The following is a 17737-nucleotide window of genomic DNA, read 5'->3' on the forward strand; positions in this document are numbered from 1 at the left end:
TGAAATGAGAAATACTGTGAAAAAACAGTAGTGCTTTAAATCTTGAAATAATCTTTAAAATATTATCACATTATTTCCCCCTCCCCCCAAAATATAACTATTTTTCTGATCCCGTTCTCTGCAAAGAAGCTTGATACAATTCATTGTACCAGATCTGACTGATCCTTTACAACAAAAATTAAACTTGCAAAAATATATATGTTTTAAATAACTGCAAAAAATTATTGAATGCATTAAAAATTAGCAGAGGCCAGATCACTTTTTTTATTACTTTAGTTAGGGGAAACTGAAACTATGTAGGACTAACTTAAATTAGCTTTACCAGAAAAGAGGTAAACTTCTTTGCAAATGTAGCAGAGCTTGAGGACATGAGTTGATTCACTGAAACTTGTATGTAAATATACTTCAAAGCCAAGTACAGGTTGAATAGGCTAAGATTAGGCTGAAGACTTGTGTTAAGACACTAGTTAGATTTCTGTTGAGGCTTTAATCATTTGCTCTATTTATGACATGAGAACTGCATTTTTGTCAGCTGTTGTCTTTTTTCCTGCAAATGTCTCTCTCTAATTCTACCACTAGTTACCACTTCCAGGCAGATGACAATGCTTTGGCTGCACAGTTTCCTTCTTGAATTATGCAAGGCAAGGATTTAGATTGGAGAATAGCATTTGCCAGCTGTTTTTCTTTGGGGATGAATACTGGCTCAGCAACTAGTTGTGTAAATGAACTACTAGTGCGTCTTTAGCAGTCATTAGAGAACTGTTCACCACTTGACTAGTCTTGTCTTGAAATGCCATATTATTAATAGCAAATAAATTTTACATAATGTACTATATAATCTTGGGTCACATAAAAAACAAAACATACAGGTAATGTACAGAAAAAAATATGCAGACAAGCAGGAAGTCATGCAGACTGTATTTCAAAATACGTTCTTAAATGGATAAAATGAAGTTCTTCCAGGTTCTGTGAGGCAGTTGTGACTTAGAGCCACCACAATTTAGTATTTCCTATTTAATATTTGTTTCCTATTCAAATATACTTCTTTGGGGGTTGTTTTCCTCCAGTAAGAAGCAACACATAAGATTTTAAACTCAAGATGAAAGTTCTCAGTAACAGAATGAAACCACCCTGCTTCATTCACTAGAGGTTATTTGCAGTTAAAACTGCTTTATCCTAAAGCCTAATGCAGCCTGATAACAGTAGGGTGAAGTGACAAGGAGCCAAAGAACTGAGCAGTCTAGCCAGGCTGGAGTTACTTGGATACAGTTCATGTTTTTGCTTGAGGTATGTGATTCTCTAAATTGCATTGTAAAGGATCTCTGTCTTTCTGTGTATGCTCCTTTGCACAGGCTTGCAACATGAAAGCAATATAAATAGACCTATCAGCAGGAGCTCCTGAGTCGCCTCACACCTCTTATCTAAAAAAAGTAGGTGTTAAAAAAAAAGTTTATGTAATGGTAAATGCAAACGTTATGTCATCTTCATTAAAAAAAAAAAGGTAGCTTGCCCATAAATCCTCATATGGCACAAAATGCCAAAGCAGTAGGAAGAGTTTTATATAAGGCAGCTTTCTTATCTAAAGCCCCTTTTCAAGTCAAAACCTTTAATAATTATACAAAACAAAACTTTGTAAATCCCCTTGAGACCTAGCCCAAACAATATATAGGTGTTGTCTTTATTGAAGGCTGCAGTTGTATTTACTGCAATAAGAAACAATTAAGGAAAAGCCAGTGACAGTCTGGACAATGGAGTAAAAAAATTTGTGCTTGATTACTTAAGACTGAAAATAGGTCTGCCATCTTCTGACTTACAGAAAATTTCCTCCTTACTGACTGTTGTTCTTTGCTTTCCGTAGGGCAGAATTTGTACCATGACTGGAGAAGTCCTGATTTGCAAAAAAGATAGCAGGGGATTCCAGTCCTATGTAATCCTCAGTTTGACTTCAATACCTAAGTTCCAGCTTTTGCTGAGTAGTAGTGAGCAGAGTCAACTTAATATATTTTTTTCCAGCTTTTCACAACTTAACTATTCCTAGCTGCCTTCAATAAGCTATTTGCTACGAGTATGCATGTGGTGGGAGGGTGACAGAGTCTATTTATTTCAGCCAAAAAGCACACTCAGGCAATTGGATTCAGTCTTTTTTTAATAAATTAATGTCATTCAAAATACAGTGCCAGAACATGATGCAGCTGAACATGCTAGTAAGGTTTGTCATGAAGCACCTGTGTTCATATTAGGTTGGCGGCACCCCGCTACTGCTAGTGGTTCCTGGGATTAATGCCAGAGCAGCACTAGGCATCTGCTCTCCTGCACACAGAGCACAGGATATTCCTGAAGTTTGCTCCCTCCCCAAAGTAAAAAACCTGACAGCTAAGGGATATCTATACACAATCACACTACAGTAATGCTTGTTATTAAATTAACAGAAAATAAAGACCTGGTTAATCCACACTAAAACTTTGTTTTACAATGGAAAAATACATCAGCAGCAGGAAGTAATATACATGAGCCAATGTTACTGTAATACAGAATGTGGAGGCATTTACTGATTAAAGCCCCACATAGACCCGCACTATGAGGGCTAGCAATTCCTATTGCAAGCCCAACAACTTAAGTCCATACCTGGTAATCTACCAGCTGCTTGGAAGACCTGTATTCTAAATAGACAGGTATAAGTTAGTGAAAATAGAATACATGCACCTCATCATACAGCGTGACTGAACCTGCAGTCATTTTGCCCAGCATATTACCATACAATGGAAGATCTACCCTTCCTACACAGGTAGATCCATGGGATTTGTTTATTTTTCTTTTAATGGCATTACTATACCAACATAGATATTAGTATTTAGTAAGTGCAGCACAGTCCTTTAATTAGGCCACACTGACAATTATATAACTAGCACTTACGCAGAATATCCAGAAGTAGTTCAAATGTAACTGGAAGATACTTTTCAAAAGAGTTGTGACATCATCCTAGAAACAGTAACTACTTTTTTTCTGAAGCTAATTTTCCTGAACCGAGACTTCATAGAACTAGAATTAATTCTTTAGATAAGTCAGATGCTCAAGCTCATGATATACATATATTTTTCTCAATTATCTGATAATAGTATTTGAGATTATGGAAGCATATCTGCTCATTTCACTAATTCATACTGAATGGCAGCAAGTGTTAGGTAGGGCAAAAAATACAACTCATGAAAGACAGCTTCCGTCCCCAGACCTGTTCTTTCACAGCCATTTATTTCTTTTATTACTTTACAACTGAGCACAGACTCAGTTGTGCAGTCTTATTTGAGAGCTATACAGGTGGTAAAGTAACCATCTCCCCATCCAGCTCAAATTCATCAGCTCCATCTGGTGAGAAGAGATACGTTGGAGGTTTCCATGGGGACTCTTCAAGGCAAGATGGATACAGCTTTCCTACTGTGCACCGGAAGTCTTTCCCCAAGTCCCACAGCACACGTTCTGATATGTGCTGCCTCAGGAACCAGCGGTCAAGTTCCAGGTCATACTGATAGGTGGCATACTTGGCTCTCTCATTCATGTGGGTCTCCCGTATAAAGACACATAAAGAATTGGAAATTACAACGGCCCTGACGCATGGGTCGGAATAGCGCTTGGCAGGGATGTTAGCTGCCATCCTCCATTCATTTTTATTCACATCATAGATCTCCACTGTTACAGAAGACCCGTCCACAGTACTGCTGGGGAGCCTTATTCCAGAATTGCTGGCAATATGCAGTCCTCCGATATAGAATATCTTATCACCAAAAGCAGCAGCTGAGGCGAAACATCTGCTTGTTTGTCGCATTGCCATCTCCACCCAAGCGTCTGAGCGGGGGAAGTAGCAGTACATCAGGTTGTGCGCCATGACGTAGATGCAGTTGTGAACTGCCACGGCCGTGCTCCACTGCCACGCGCAGGGCAGGGGGCTGACCATGGTCCACTCGTCCTTCTCAGTGTCATACCTCTCCACAGTCCTCCTGTTGAGCTCCCCGCCGACACTGTCCCCCCCGATTGCATAAATGTATCCTTCACAGCACACCAGGGATGGCTTGATGCGCACAAAGAGCATTGGCGTCTTGGGGAACCAAGTGTTCTGCTGCGCATCAAACCAGTAAAAGCAATTCACAGTTCTGAAAGCAGCCTGGAGTTTGCTGCTTTTACTGTGATTTGTTTTTGTGTTCTTCAGAGGAACTTGCCCACCTGCTATATAGATGTCATTATCGGGAGTTACCAGTGTCCCAACCTTATGCAAGTCGGCAGGAGGGTTGCAGAGTTTGTAAACTTTCTCTGCCTGTGGGCTGTAACAGACAGAAGAGTAAAGACTACCAGGGTTTTCAGCAGCAGCTTCAATGAATATCATCATCTCCTCTTTTGTCATGCCAAGTCTGGGTTTGAAAAATTTGGGCATAGATTTGTACAGTCCTTGCACCACCACTGATTTATCATTAGGTGGCAAGCCTTGAAACCAGGCTCTCTGTGTTACTTCTGAAAGTGCATCAATCCGGATTTGGCTAAGAACAGAGGACAAATACTGTGAGCGTGATTCCGTGTTGTACTCCAGCCACAACATAGCAGCCTCACGCACTGTCTCCTCCTTTTCCACGTTTAAATTGTCACTGCTTAAAATATCTATCAGTAGATCATGTGACAGTTGCATGAAAGCCTCCTGGTGGTACACAGCTGTGAACTTGTGCTCCACCATTCTTTTAGCACTCTGTTTTAACTCTTCACAGCTGAAGAGATCAGCAAAACTTAATAGACGCACACAATTTTCAGCATTAATTTTTTTGATTAAGTATTCTCTACATCGCTGTAACACATCATCTACCTGTAATGCAAAGAAACACATGAAGTATTACACATACAATCTATGCTTTCATGTAGCACCAGCACATAAAATAGCTGCATGTGGTGTTGAACAAAACAGTTCAGGCATGGAATACTATACATACACAAAAATACAGCAGTGACTCACTCAACTGCTTCATACAGATCAAGTATATAGCGTGATTATGTCTGCTGGCAAAACTAATTTTCTAAAGGTTAGAAGTGCACTGGTTTACTTCCAGCCTTCCAAAGGGACTGTCATGCAAGGAGGGATGGCTACGTGAAACAAATTTGGCAAGCAACTGCTGTCTATACTGGGTGAATGAAAATTCGGTTTTGAAATTACTAAAGAGGAAAGATCTTTTACTGAGATAAAGAATAAAGCAGTTTGGAGATTAGAAGCTGTTTCCTCCTCTAAACATTCCTACCTGTAAGAAGCAGGCAGTTTCATAGAGCTGCTCTACTGTGCTGTCACTTATTGCCAGGTTACCCGTGTATGCATAAGTGATGATGATCTGCAGAGTGGCTGCATCCACATTCCTCAAGTGTACGTGTGTCTGTTTGCTCTCGCTCAGCCCACTCATGAACATTGCTCTGAGGAGAAACACACATATTGAGACAAGGATCAACACTGAGTAAAATAATCTTAAACAGTCACCTGTAAGCCTTCGGTGATTGTACTGCTAAAGGTGAACAGTCCTTTTGCAGGCCTGTTTACAGGTGTTTAGGATTTACTTTAGGCTGAGACCTACTATTTAAGATAAAACATTTGGACAGAACATTAAAAGAGTAACATCAGTGCCTTCTGATGTAAAGAAATACTTTATGTTCATGCAAACCCATCTGTGTTAATCAGCAGACAGCTCTAGTAATTTTGGAGTTTTAATGATGCAATTTAAATATTTTCTGTGATAGGTGATAAGAGGGAAGAAACATCCTCCAGGAAATACTGTTGAAACATACACAGTTAGATTTTAGATTCTAAAACAAAAGAAGCAGATTTATGTAATGGACTGAGCTAAGTCATATCAATAAGGATGCTCCTCTGGAAGGAGAAGAAATGGAGCAAGGACTAGCACTCTATGAATTATTTCTTATATATCATTCATCATAACATGCAGTAAACTTCAAATTTGCAGGCAAAAATAAATAACAGAAAACCTATCAGATCTAGTCTGGGAAAAAAAAAAAAAGAGTGAATATTTCCATTATATCTTCCAGAAAAAGACTAGAAAGGCAATTTAAAACATGGTTAATGTTTCCTTAATGTTTTACACACCTCTTGCCCATTCTGGTATTTTAATTGTATCACAGTTATGAACTAATTGCAAGCCACATACTTGTCAATTTTCTTTAAATGGGGGGGCATTGGTTTCAAGAGCTTTATATTGATTTAGTTTTGGTATTTATGGTTGTGCTAAAAATTCAGTTCAAGGCTCTTTGTATTTGGTGTTTTGTTGTTTGGTTTTTTTTTTAAGGAAACCAGGCATGAGAGAAGTTAGAAGGTATAGTGGGTGCACCTTTTACTCCTGTCTCTGGCTTCAGAGGTGAAGGGGGACATGGAGATACACTCCCTAAGCAAAACCTTTCCAGAAAGCATCTGATACAAAGAGATAGTATCCCATCCCCATTTCTCTATCTTCTTCTAAGCTCCTTAACTCAGGGCAACTTGCATTTTAGGAGGGATCACTGACTATTAACTTGCTGTGCAGCTATTTAAAGGTAAGCAAGAAGATACAAGAGGGTACAGAGAGGAAGAGGGAACTGTTGGAGGCTCTGGCTCTCACACACTGCTGAGTAGCCTGTGCTAGAGCAGGGCCGCACATTGTTCAGACACAAAGATGGAAGGTAAGCTGGCTGCAATCACACACAATGGCTGGATCACACCAAAAGATGCTTTGCTTTTCCTCCCCCTCCTTCAGGGCTATCAATTTTTCATAATAAAGCTAAATTTAGGAAGCTGAGCATCTTTTTGTAAACCAAAGTAGAGAAGAAAAACAGAACATAACAAAACCACAAGTTTGATACATTTTTTAACCAGCGCCAAAACCTCATTCCATAAATAATAAACAAACACATATGTGAATAAGAGATTTCACTGTACATTCTGATGCAGCACACTGGGTGGACTCCTGTCAGCTTTCCAACCTTGTGATTAACCACCCACCTTAAATCTGGCTACATTTCCAGTGGCTGTTATTTTGCAAATTGTTGGAACTATGTATACGCACAAGGCCAATGGTAATAATTATTATCTAGTGATCATACAACACTTGTTGCTAAAAAGTGGACCAGATTCATCTGAGATGAAAAAATAAACAGAAAAGCCAGCAGGGGCAAAAAATTCCATGAACTAAAAAGTGAAAGTAATAAATTAATCCTTCCACACTTTTCTACAAGAAAGAGACAAAGTACAGAAAACATCTTTGGATGTGTGCTGTATAGTGAACCTGTCTCAGTAAAAGCAAATTTGTAAACGTTCCTGTGATTAATCAGGAAAGAAAAGTTACAATTCCTCCACAATGCATCAGGAAGGTAAAACGTGTGGCTGTCACCCAGACTAGTTTCAAGCTTCAAATTCCTTCCAGACAGGCAGATTAATTATGCTATGCTGCCAACAAAAAATGATTAATCACTGCAGAAAATTCATGGTGCCTCATCATCCAGATCTTACTATGAAGGCATTTACAAAAAGTGGTAGCACTCATGTATCTTATTAATAAAAATGTTTTAAAAGACCAAAACCAAGACATTTGCAAAACAAGAGCTACTAAAACTAAAAATTTCAACAGTATCTTGGAGGGGACTATGAAACAAAAAAACCCACACACAGTAAAACTCCACTTGCATTGCCACAACACTCAAGCAAGGGAAGAGTTATGGCTTTGCTGAGGCAGAGGAAACCTGATGATTCAGAAAAGGCCATGAGCTCGCACAGCAATCCCTACTTTTAGCAAATGCTTCTACTAAGAAACTACAGTTAAACATGACAATGGAATTCCTGCAGCCAAGTCTCAATAATCCCTTATTATCCTACCTAGATTAAATATTTTAAAGATTAAGTGTGCAGAAAAAGAAATTTTCTAATTATTCAGACTCAACCTCCTAAAGAAAATGAGCCATCACAAGTATGATTTTTTTGCCCCCACACTCATTGTAGAAACTACAATAAATATCTAGAAGTCGTCCCAGGATGCCAGAAATTTTATTTTGCTCTGTGTTGAAAAGTAAGGATATTTAGGTTTTGTACTTAAGTAACTGATCCTTAAGTCTCTGTAAGACATTGTCAATCAATTAGTATTACACTCAAAATCAGCAACCACAGATTTTATAGCATTTGAATACTTACCTGAAATATGAGCTGCATGTTGCAAGAACCATCTTATGGCAGGGAAATTCAGTGCCCTCAACAATCAACACTATGTCAGTTAGCAACTGCTGTTCATAAAAGAATTTTAACTGCTCCAGCAAGGATACAGCATACTCTGTATTTATCTGCCTCTCGTCCTGGGTAGACATGACTGTATTCCATTAATATTTCCAGGACCAGAGAGAAAAGTCAAGATCTCTTCACCAAAGAAAGGTCAGTTGAATGTTTCTGAAGTAGCCAGGAAAGAAATGGCAGGAGGTCTGTAGTCTTCAGAAGAGATACTGATAAAAAGGGCAGTGCTATCTTGAACTGCTGAATCAATGTTTGAGACTTTGACCTCCTATTAGGTCATCATGCTTTGACTTGATGTCCCAATCTGTTCAGAGACTTTCAAGAGTGTCTGCAGAGCTCCCGTTGGGATCTATGATGCAGCAAATGAATGAACAAAAGTGAAGTCTGAGGTAGATTTTGTGGTAACATCTCGTGATCAGTGGCTGCACTTGACTGACTGAAAGCAGGAAAATAAAATTAATTTACACATTAGCACATTTTGAGAAACTTCATAGCTACCCCTTAGAAGTAATTGTCTAATAAATATCTCTAAATTAATACTTCATTACTTGCAATAAAACCCTTCATAAAAAAAATTAAACAAAGGTATCAAAGAGAAATGAAAAGCAGAGGAGTTTGTACATTAATCTTCATATGACCTAGACTCACAAATTTAAATTATTTGTCAACACAGCTCCTAAGGCTGGAGAGCTAAAACAAGGTTCAGTAAGACTTCATTCCTCCCCAAAGAAATACTCAGATTTCCCACTGAGTACACCTGTGAACTTCATTCAACCATTGATAGGATAGCCACATTTTTCCCCATTTCTACATTAAACAGCAGGATTTTCTGCTTCTTTGTTTTTGTCTACTTAAAGCTTATCAATACCAGGCCACTAAAAATATAAATGCAATCATTTTAATATTCCATCACTTTGCAACTAAACTCTCAGCATCATATCAGCCTGTTTATTAAACATTTGGCATTCTAGTAGAGATGAAGCAGAAGTAGTGCTAAGGATTAATTCGTCCCTCCCCCCAGAAAAAAAACCCTAAAAGTCTGTATTTTCAATGCATGTTAAATTCATTTGCTCCATGCAGAAGGGTTTCACCTATTAATATTTCATACTCCATTTTTTTCCTTCTGAGAAATTTCCATACAGCCAGCTTCACTGCTGCAGATGGAAGAAAAGAAAAACAAGGAAATAATAGGAGCAAAGGGATGCTGGAATAGCAGGGCTCAAAACACCTACAGTGGCTACCAAGGTCTATTGTATCTTGTTTGGACATTTCTCCTCTTAAAATGGGGTTAGGTTTTATTTCATCTTCAATGTAAACAAAAAAACCTAATTAAGAATAGGATAGTTGTCACAGTAAAATTGCCATTACAATGGGCACCAGAGTACCACAGTTATCAAATGCTTCCAGATTTATTTTATCTTGCAACATTCTTCTGCATTTCAAAACTTAAGAATAACTAGGACATGTTTGTCTTGTGTCTAAAATATCACTATTCATTCATGATGAACAGAGAATGCAGAAACAACTTGTGTGAAATGACATTCCTAAAATTCCACACAAAATCACAAGATTTAGTTTAAGATGAAGGCTGTAGAAATACCTGCCAGCCACACCAAAGATCTACTGTTTCAACATAGCCCTGCCTGTAATACAATTTAGAAACAGCTGTCTTTCAACATTCACTCACTCGAAACAGATATGTTTAATTAATGCCACTTTAATTACTACTAATTTAGTGTCCCTGATCTTTTTCAATGGTAAGTATACACAAACAGGAATTTCAAACTCTTAGTTTTCCCTGGTTGTTTAACTGGAAAACAGTCCAACTAGTCAAACCCAATGCTGACTGCTGAGGTGAAGGCAGTAAAATTAAAGAAAACACAAAAGGCTTTGATACCTGTGGGAGGAAGTAGATACTACTGTGCGCTACAATGACAGATACTGGCATAAAGTCTTGATTGAAGATCTTAAAGTTTCAGATAACCTCTGAAGTTACTAAACCATAAATACATTGAGGATATAGAGATACTGCTCCATCTAAAGCAATTACCTTCTGCTTCAGGTCACAGCTTCTTTACACCAAGACAAGTGTGCATCCTGTCTCTGCACCACTGCCCATCCTCCTGGTACTCTGGGAACAGTTCACCGTGCAACCCAATCCATTGAAAGGTTTTGCACTAGACTTTAAATGGCTACAGAGACACACAGACTTCCTAAGTGTGTTAGACCCACAGAAATAAACAGTTTGTGGCTTTGGTATCCCAAGTCTCTCTATAGCATTGTTTTTCCTGGCTTAGGAGTAAAGTTTCAAGAACAATACAACCTGATGAATTAAGCTGTGTTTGGGCAGACCTTTAGCTTTAGATTACCTACCTCTCTCACACCTCTTTGGAAAGTTCAAGACATTTTTAAAGGAGATACTCTCCTCACTTTACAGGCCAAAAGACTGAGGTATTGAAATAAAAAGCAGCTTGTCCAAAGCCATGTACTTCCAAAGGAAGAAAACAAGAGGCTTAGCTCTTTCCAGTCCCAACCCAACATCTCTCATTTTGCTGTGCCTAGTTGGCATACAGTCATTGGATCTGAGATAAATGAAAAACTGTGGACTTGAGAAAATGTCTACAGATGCATTACTGTCTGCTGTAGTCCCAATAACTATGCAGCAGTGGACATATCTCATTTATGGATGAAAAGATCAATGGCCGAAGTTACCTTAATATCCTGAACTGAAATTCTGATAGAATAAAAATAATCCCTGAATACAAGTTCTAGGAATCAGACTTTCCCCTTCAATGATGTCACTGGAGTGATCATTTTGTTCTGGGTAATTTCTTAGAAGACAGCTATCCAAAACAGGACTGCCAGGTAGCTGCAGGAAGGCCACAGGGTGCTACACTTCAAGTGAAACCAAGTAATCACCAGGTGATATAAAGTACTTCCCTATCAAGCCGGAGAACAACATTAAATAGCACGTTGATAAGAGGGTTTGTTTTTAAGTAATTATTCCTTTTTGCTTAAGTAATTCTAATGAGGTGGCTTGTTAACACTTGTTCATGTACTTCAAAACAATGAGCCCATTCAAAAAATTAGTCATCAAATGTTAATGACTTATGGGATAGGCTATTAATTGCCTTCCTTGAATCTGTTTATTTTCTGAGGTGAGGCAACAATTGATAGAGATATATACTGCGAAACATACATGACAGTGTTAGCACTATACTTCAGTGTGTAACATGGAATAGGTATATTGACTGTTTCCAATTTGGTATGGAAACATGTAAGATATATACATATAACATTCTTTAACTGGACTTATTAAAAAAAAATTATTTCGCCCAAAATTATAAGAAGGGCAAAAGATATATATGGGCATCTTTTGTTTTGGGTTTTTTTAGAGATTCTGATACTCAGAAAAGTCCTTCTGAAATCCCACTAATCAGTCTGTCAGATTAGATGCCTAACTTCCCATAAAATGGTGAGAAATATGTAAAAGATCTATGCAAGTGTCACAGGTTCCCATCTGCATCTTCAGCCATCTAAATACCTCTTGAATTCTAACTTCACTAACTCAAATTCACACTTTACAAAACACACTTCATCTTCTGTATGTATGGAGAAAACTTAAAAAAGCAACAACCCAAACTTATCTCCCTGGACATTCAATTTAATTAATATAGTTTTAATTAATAAAAAAAAACCCAAACAAAAAAGCAAAAAACAAACAACAACAACAAAAAGCCTCAACAAAAAAAACCAAAACAAACAAAAAAAAAAAACCAAAAAACCACCCACACACACAAAAAAAAAAAAACCCCAAACCAAAAACCCCTTTAAATACTACTTTTTCGTGCTTTTAATCAAATTCCTATTTCCATCCAAGGGCAGCTTCATACAAATCACAAGTAAAAACACGTCTAAAGAAGTGAGTCATTCACTATTTTTAACATAATAAAAGGTCAGAATTTAGACCTGAACAACCATAAGCCAAACTACACAAGCCTTGGTGCATGTGCATATAGCAATCCTCCCAGCTAGTAACACAGAATCCAGCTCAGGCACTTTAATACTTGGTTATTATGACGGATATACTGAGTTACAAACTAACCAGTTTCAAAAGTAACATAACAGCTAACAGCAAGGGGGAACGTGAGTACTAAAACTGATTAGAATCAATTATGTAAATCGACACACCTAGCCAATAGATCTCAAAGATAGGAAAGAAAGAAGAAAAAGGAGTTGGAAGCTCTAGATTCTTAAGTAATGTATCAAATTTGTATCCTTGGCAGTGAGAAAGAAATAGATAATTGATCAAGCAGTTCCAGACTTGGAAGTTTTCCTCTCTTCTAAAGCCATCAAAGGTGTCTTTGATAGCACAGCAGTCCAGAAAACTGAAGACATCAAGGAGAGTCTAATAAGGCAACAATGGGAAATTTCACTAAAAGGAAAGGCTTAGTCCTACAATGTTATCTTGAGAATGACTATTCACTTGGAAACTACTAGTATTTTCCATATATATTATGCTTGGAAGGCGAGTTACAACTTTGAGGTAGGTGAGTTTTCTGAAACTACACAGAAATTAGAGACTAGAAGTGTCAGACTCCATGTTAACAACATGTTTGGTCACAATGCACTCCTGTTTTCTGCTCCTAAAGGAAGTTATACACTAAAGAAAATACCTGCTCATAAAGAAAATTAGCATTTATGACATGATAAACCAACAGCTCAAATTAGCAACTGGACTTCTAAGCTGGACACAGGTAGTTTCCATTCCCAAGGGTGTTTCTGTTCTGCAGAAGACTTGACCTGTTTTGGAAAATTAACCTTTGAAAAAAAGTGAGCCATGGATGTGTCCAGTAAAATCCAGCCATGTATCTTGTATATACTTTTTTCTTCTCTGAACTATAGTACATTAATGAAGCTAGTCTGTTTTGCGTAACAACTTCTAGTTTAAAAGTACATGTCATTTTCTCAAATATTCACTCTATGACACAACTATAAATTCAAGCATTTTTACATTAAGAAAATAATTAGTCATCAATGTAACTTAATCAATTGTAAGTTAGATCCTGAAAGGTTAAGTTTACAATGGATATCGTACTCATGCATATAAAATTATTCTCAAAGCACAACAGTCACTGAGCTAAGAAGGAGAAATTTTAGGGTTTGCACCAATTCTGGTCTGTTTCATAATCATATGACCAAAACAAAAAAGCCTGCTTCAGCAAAGAAAAAAAAACAACCATCTGTCTAAAATGTAGTAAAAATATTAAATAAGCAGCAACATATTTTCTCCCTCTTCGGTCTGTTCCTAAAAGATGCTGCTTCCATATCTTTGAGTACAAAGGGCCCTTTCTATTTGACACACAAAAACAATTAGGAAAAAGGTGTGTCGCCTATACTCAAATTGTGAGACTACTTGATCAGAGTACATTAAATACTAAAAATTCCTCCAGATACATTTTTGAGAAACTGAACTATACTCAGTGCGCATTTTAATAACCTCTTAAATACATAATCTGAACAAAATTCATATAGCTACAGCCCTAGGTGCACTCACAACAGCACACAGCCTCTGAGGCCCATTATGATCACAAAGTAGATGTACATGATGTAGAAAAGCCAAGCTGGGACTTTGTAAACCTCTAAAAATGCACATGCTAAGTACAGCACAAATCCATTTCTAAATCATAATTAAAGTTATTTCAAAAGCAGCAGGTATTTATCCCATTTAATAGGCAGGAATAATGGTAAATGCTGGAAAAATTTTAGGCATGCAGATGTACTAACATCTAAGCTATACTATGTGTTTATTTAGTCCAGAAAAGCTTTGTAAGAATTATTGTGACTCTTTAAACCCATATATGACCACAGAAGCCCATCCCTGGTCACTGCAGGTACCCATAATGTATATATGCACAATTAGATGGATCAGTAGGGAAAGCAGGGACAGCTACAAGGAACGGCAGTGCCACTACACTGCTGTTCTCCTCACAGACTTCACAGTGTATGTCTCTCCGAGCGCTGCCAACATAAACATCGGTTTCAGACATCCCCACCTGCTCAGCCCAAGGGGAGCCCCGGTACGCCCCCACTCCCCAGCACAGCCCCGTGGTCGCAGCGCCCTCCCCGCCAGCGGGACGCGGCGATGCTGGACTAGGGGCGAGGAAACACATTTCTTCCCTCTCCCCGATGCTCTGGTGCGCTGTCCCATCCCTCCACCACCTTAACCCCTTTCCTGCTTCCCCCAGAAGAAAGGGGGCACCTTCCCGCTCCTCCAGCACGGCCGCACTCCGGGCTTAGGAACGACCCCGATGGCATCTCCTCCACCTCCCGGATCTCCCGAGAGTCGGTCCTGCCTGAGAGCGCGGAGACGGCCCCCACTGCCACCTCCGGCGGTGCCCGGCGGGCGCGGGGCCGCGGCCGCCGGCGCGGGAGCGGCCACAGCGGGAGGGGGCGGGCGGGAGCTGCGCCCGCCCAGGAGAGGGGAGCGGCTGCCGCAGAGCCACCGCGGGCCCCCATGGACCGAGGCCTCCTCGGGGCGGCCGCTCGCCCCGCAGGGACGCGAAAGGGCCCGGCGACCGCGGCGCGGCGGGACGCGAGTGCGGGAGCGCCGCCACCAGCGCCATCCTTCTCCCTGCACCCCTCCATTCCGGACAAACCTCCGACCGCCGCTTCCTCTTGTGCCTGGCCGTCCCGACCGCGGGCGGCCGCGGGGAAGCGGTGGGGGAGGAGGAGGATGCGGCGGCGGATCCGGTCTCCCTCCCAGGCTGCGGAGGCGGTGGCGGCTCCTGGGCGCGCAGGCGCTGCTACTGTTGTTGCCGCCGCCGCCGCCCCCCACCTCTTCCTCCCCCTTCTCCTCCTCCTCACCCGCCCGCCGTTACGGAGCGCCGCGCCCGCCCCGTGTGCGCATGCGAGGCGCGGGGCGGGGGTGGCCAGGCCCGCCCCCGGTTTCCTGTTCCTTCTCCCGCCCGCGAGCGCCCCCTGCCCGCGCGTCCCGGCAGCGGCGCCTCCCGCGGGATGGAGCCCCCAGCGCCCTCTGCTGGGAGGAGCGGCCCACAAAGTCACAGACTCCATCGGCTTGGGAAAGGGCGCCGAGCACGACCCGTCACCAGATACCACACTGCCAACCGGATCCTGGCACTGAGCGACACATCCAGTCTTCGCTTAAACACGTCCCGGGACGGTGACTCCATTACCTCCATAGGCAGCCCGTTCCAATGTCCAATCACTGCTTCTGTGAAGAAATTCCTCCTAATGTCCAGACTAATCCTTCCCTGATGGAACTTGATGCCGTTTCCTCTCATCCAGTCGCTGGTAGTCTGGGTGAAGAGACCGACCCCTGCCTGCCTACAACCTCCTTTCGGAGACCTGTAGAGAGCGGTGAAGTCCGCCCCGAGCCTCCCTTTCTCCAGGCTAACACCACCAGCTCCCCACAAGACCTGCGCGCCAGACTTGCTGCAACTTGGATGCCTGTGGGCTTCAGGGTTAACAACCAGTTGGGTTCTCTCCCTCGGGGACCTGCCTTTGGTCCTTTAGCCGTCCCTGGAATCCTGGAATGTCCTTTGGCCAAGGGTTTGCTACCCTAAAAGCAAAGTTCAGCTGAGGTTTGTGCGGACTGGAGCTTGCTTCATGATGAAAGGAATTGACAGGGGCACAAGAGGCTGAAGGGGAGGTACGGGGGAAAGTAAAACCCTGAGAACATACATCTTTTAAAAAGCCATGCAATGTCATTTATTTTCTTTCTTTCTCTTTGGTCCATCCACCAAGAGAAAAGCTGGGAATTTCACTTCAAAGAGTTGAAAGTGTGATGGATCCAGAGCAGAGCTGAGGATTTAAAAACATACCAGACAAGTCACAGAATGTTAGGGGTTAGAAGGGACCTTAAAGACCATTGAGTTCCAACCTCTCTGCCACAGGTGCGAACACCTCCCACTAGGTCAAGTTGCTCAAAGCCCCATCTAACCTGACCTTGAACACTTCCAGGTATAGGGCATCCAACAACCTCCTTGGGCAACATGTTCCAGTGCCTCACTACCCTCACAGCAGGGAATTTCTTACTAATATCTAGCCTAAATTTCCCATCTCACTTTGCACCCATTGCTCATTGTCCTGTCACTACTACAAGTCATATGAAGTGCAAGAGCTGCTGTCAGTGGGAAGGACAAGCTTTGGCTGGGGAAGGTCTGCAAGGAATGGATCAGTAACCCTTCCAAACATTTTATTGTTTGTGTTTTGTTACACAAAGGACGTGTTTAATCTGAGCATCATAGAAAGAAAAGACATAACTTTTGGGGAACTTATCAACACAGGATTACAGAGTCTCTAAGCAACCATACTCCTTGTTTTTCCCTAACCACTCACCAACCTGCATAGTACATGCATTGTGCTTTTGTCTCTTTCATCTGCCCCAGTACCAGTGGTCTCTCATTTGGAAATGTGTAATTCCAAGGCAGCAACTCAGACTTACACCTCCTGTAAAAGACACAGGGTAGAGTCAAATTGCAGCTTCAAATTTCATAAATTCCCATGACACACGGTGGAATCCCATGCATGTGGAAAAAACATTACATTTCTCAGGCCCCCTCAGTCATGTTACAATGGAAGAGCATTGCTGCTCCCTTTACTCAGTACTGAACAACTGGTAAACCATGAAAATAAGTATAAACTTGGCCTTATGTCTTCTAATTTTTTCTCCTGAAAAAAGTGTTTTTAACTCCAGTTTGAACTAGATTCTTGGTAATGTTTCCAATTTTTTCCCAAAAAAAAAAAAAACCCACCCCAAAAAAACCCCAAAAAACAAAAACAACAAGAAAAAAAAAGGAAAATACCAGATTTACTTAGAGATGCAGCTTAAAAATCTGCAAGATGAGACTGCCAACTTTCTGTTCACCAGCAAAAGGCTTTTACAACTATTTCTATCCTTAAGTTTTGATTTTCCTCCCACACAACGATGGAAAAACGTTCCCTGCATCACTGTTAAATGAGCCTCAGGTGGGAGGAGGAGTGGACAAGTAGCAGCTGCCTGCCATAAAGACGGTGAGCAGGAGACTTGGTTAGTTTTTTGCTGGGCTGTAGACAGCAGCAGCAGCATTGGATGTGAGTTTTTGGGGCTCGAAGGGGTGGGAGTACCTTAGTTCTTATAGGGGGTTTTGTTTGGTGGTTTGTTTTGGCTTTGTGGGATTTTTTTTCCCTTCTCTGCGCCACTCTTCTTCTCAAAGGTTAAAGTAGTTCTTTGTCCCTGAGGGAGTCTGTAAGCTTTTTGGTGCTTTCAAGAGCTGCTTGGGCCACCCTAGATGGAAGCTGAAGATGACTCCAATGCTCCTAAAGTATTCTGAAACTCTAGGCTGAACTGTGTAGTTTGTAACAGGTCTCAAAATATTTTGGCTTTTTGTAATTTTGAAGCACTTGAGTATTCTAAAGTATTAAGTTTCTGTGTTCTCTGACTTATTATAA

General features: G+C 40.9%; 1 protein-coding gene across 2 annotated transcripts; it reads right to left on the minus strand.

The window, feature by feature from the left end:
- Positions 1–2128: 2128 nt before the first annotated feature.
- On the minus strand, positions 2129–15150 carry KBTBD2 (kelch repeat and BTB domain containing 2). 2 transcript variants are annotated; one of them, XM_033063635.2, is made up of 4 exons: positions 14944–15150; positions 8192–8720; positions 5271–5436; positions 2129–4843 (listed from the first exon to the last, which is right to left on the minus strand). In XM_033063635.2, the coding sequence occupies exons 2-4, from the start codon at positions 8359–8361 to the stop codon at positions 3308–3310; spliced, it is 1872 nt and encodes a 623-aa protein (XP_032919526.1). In that variant the 5' UTR covers positions 8362–8720; positions 14944–15150; the 3' UTR covers positions 2129–3307. The 2 variants fall into 2 exon arrangements, with proteins under 2 accessions (XP_032919526.1, XP_032919535.1); XM_033063644.1 differs by lacking the exon at positions 14944–15150 and adding an exon at positions 14547–14641.
- Positions 15151–17737: the final 2587 nt, after the last annotated feature.

This window comes from Catharus ustulatus, chromosome 1, assembly GCF_009819885.2.
Source record: "Catharus ustulatus isolate bCatUst1 chromosome 1, bCatUst1.pri.v2, whole genome shotgun sequence".
In the NCBI taxonomy this organism is placed as follows: Eukaryota; Metazoa; Chordata; class Aves; order Passeriformes; family Turdidae; genus Catharus; species Catharus ustulatus.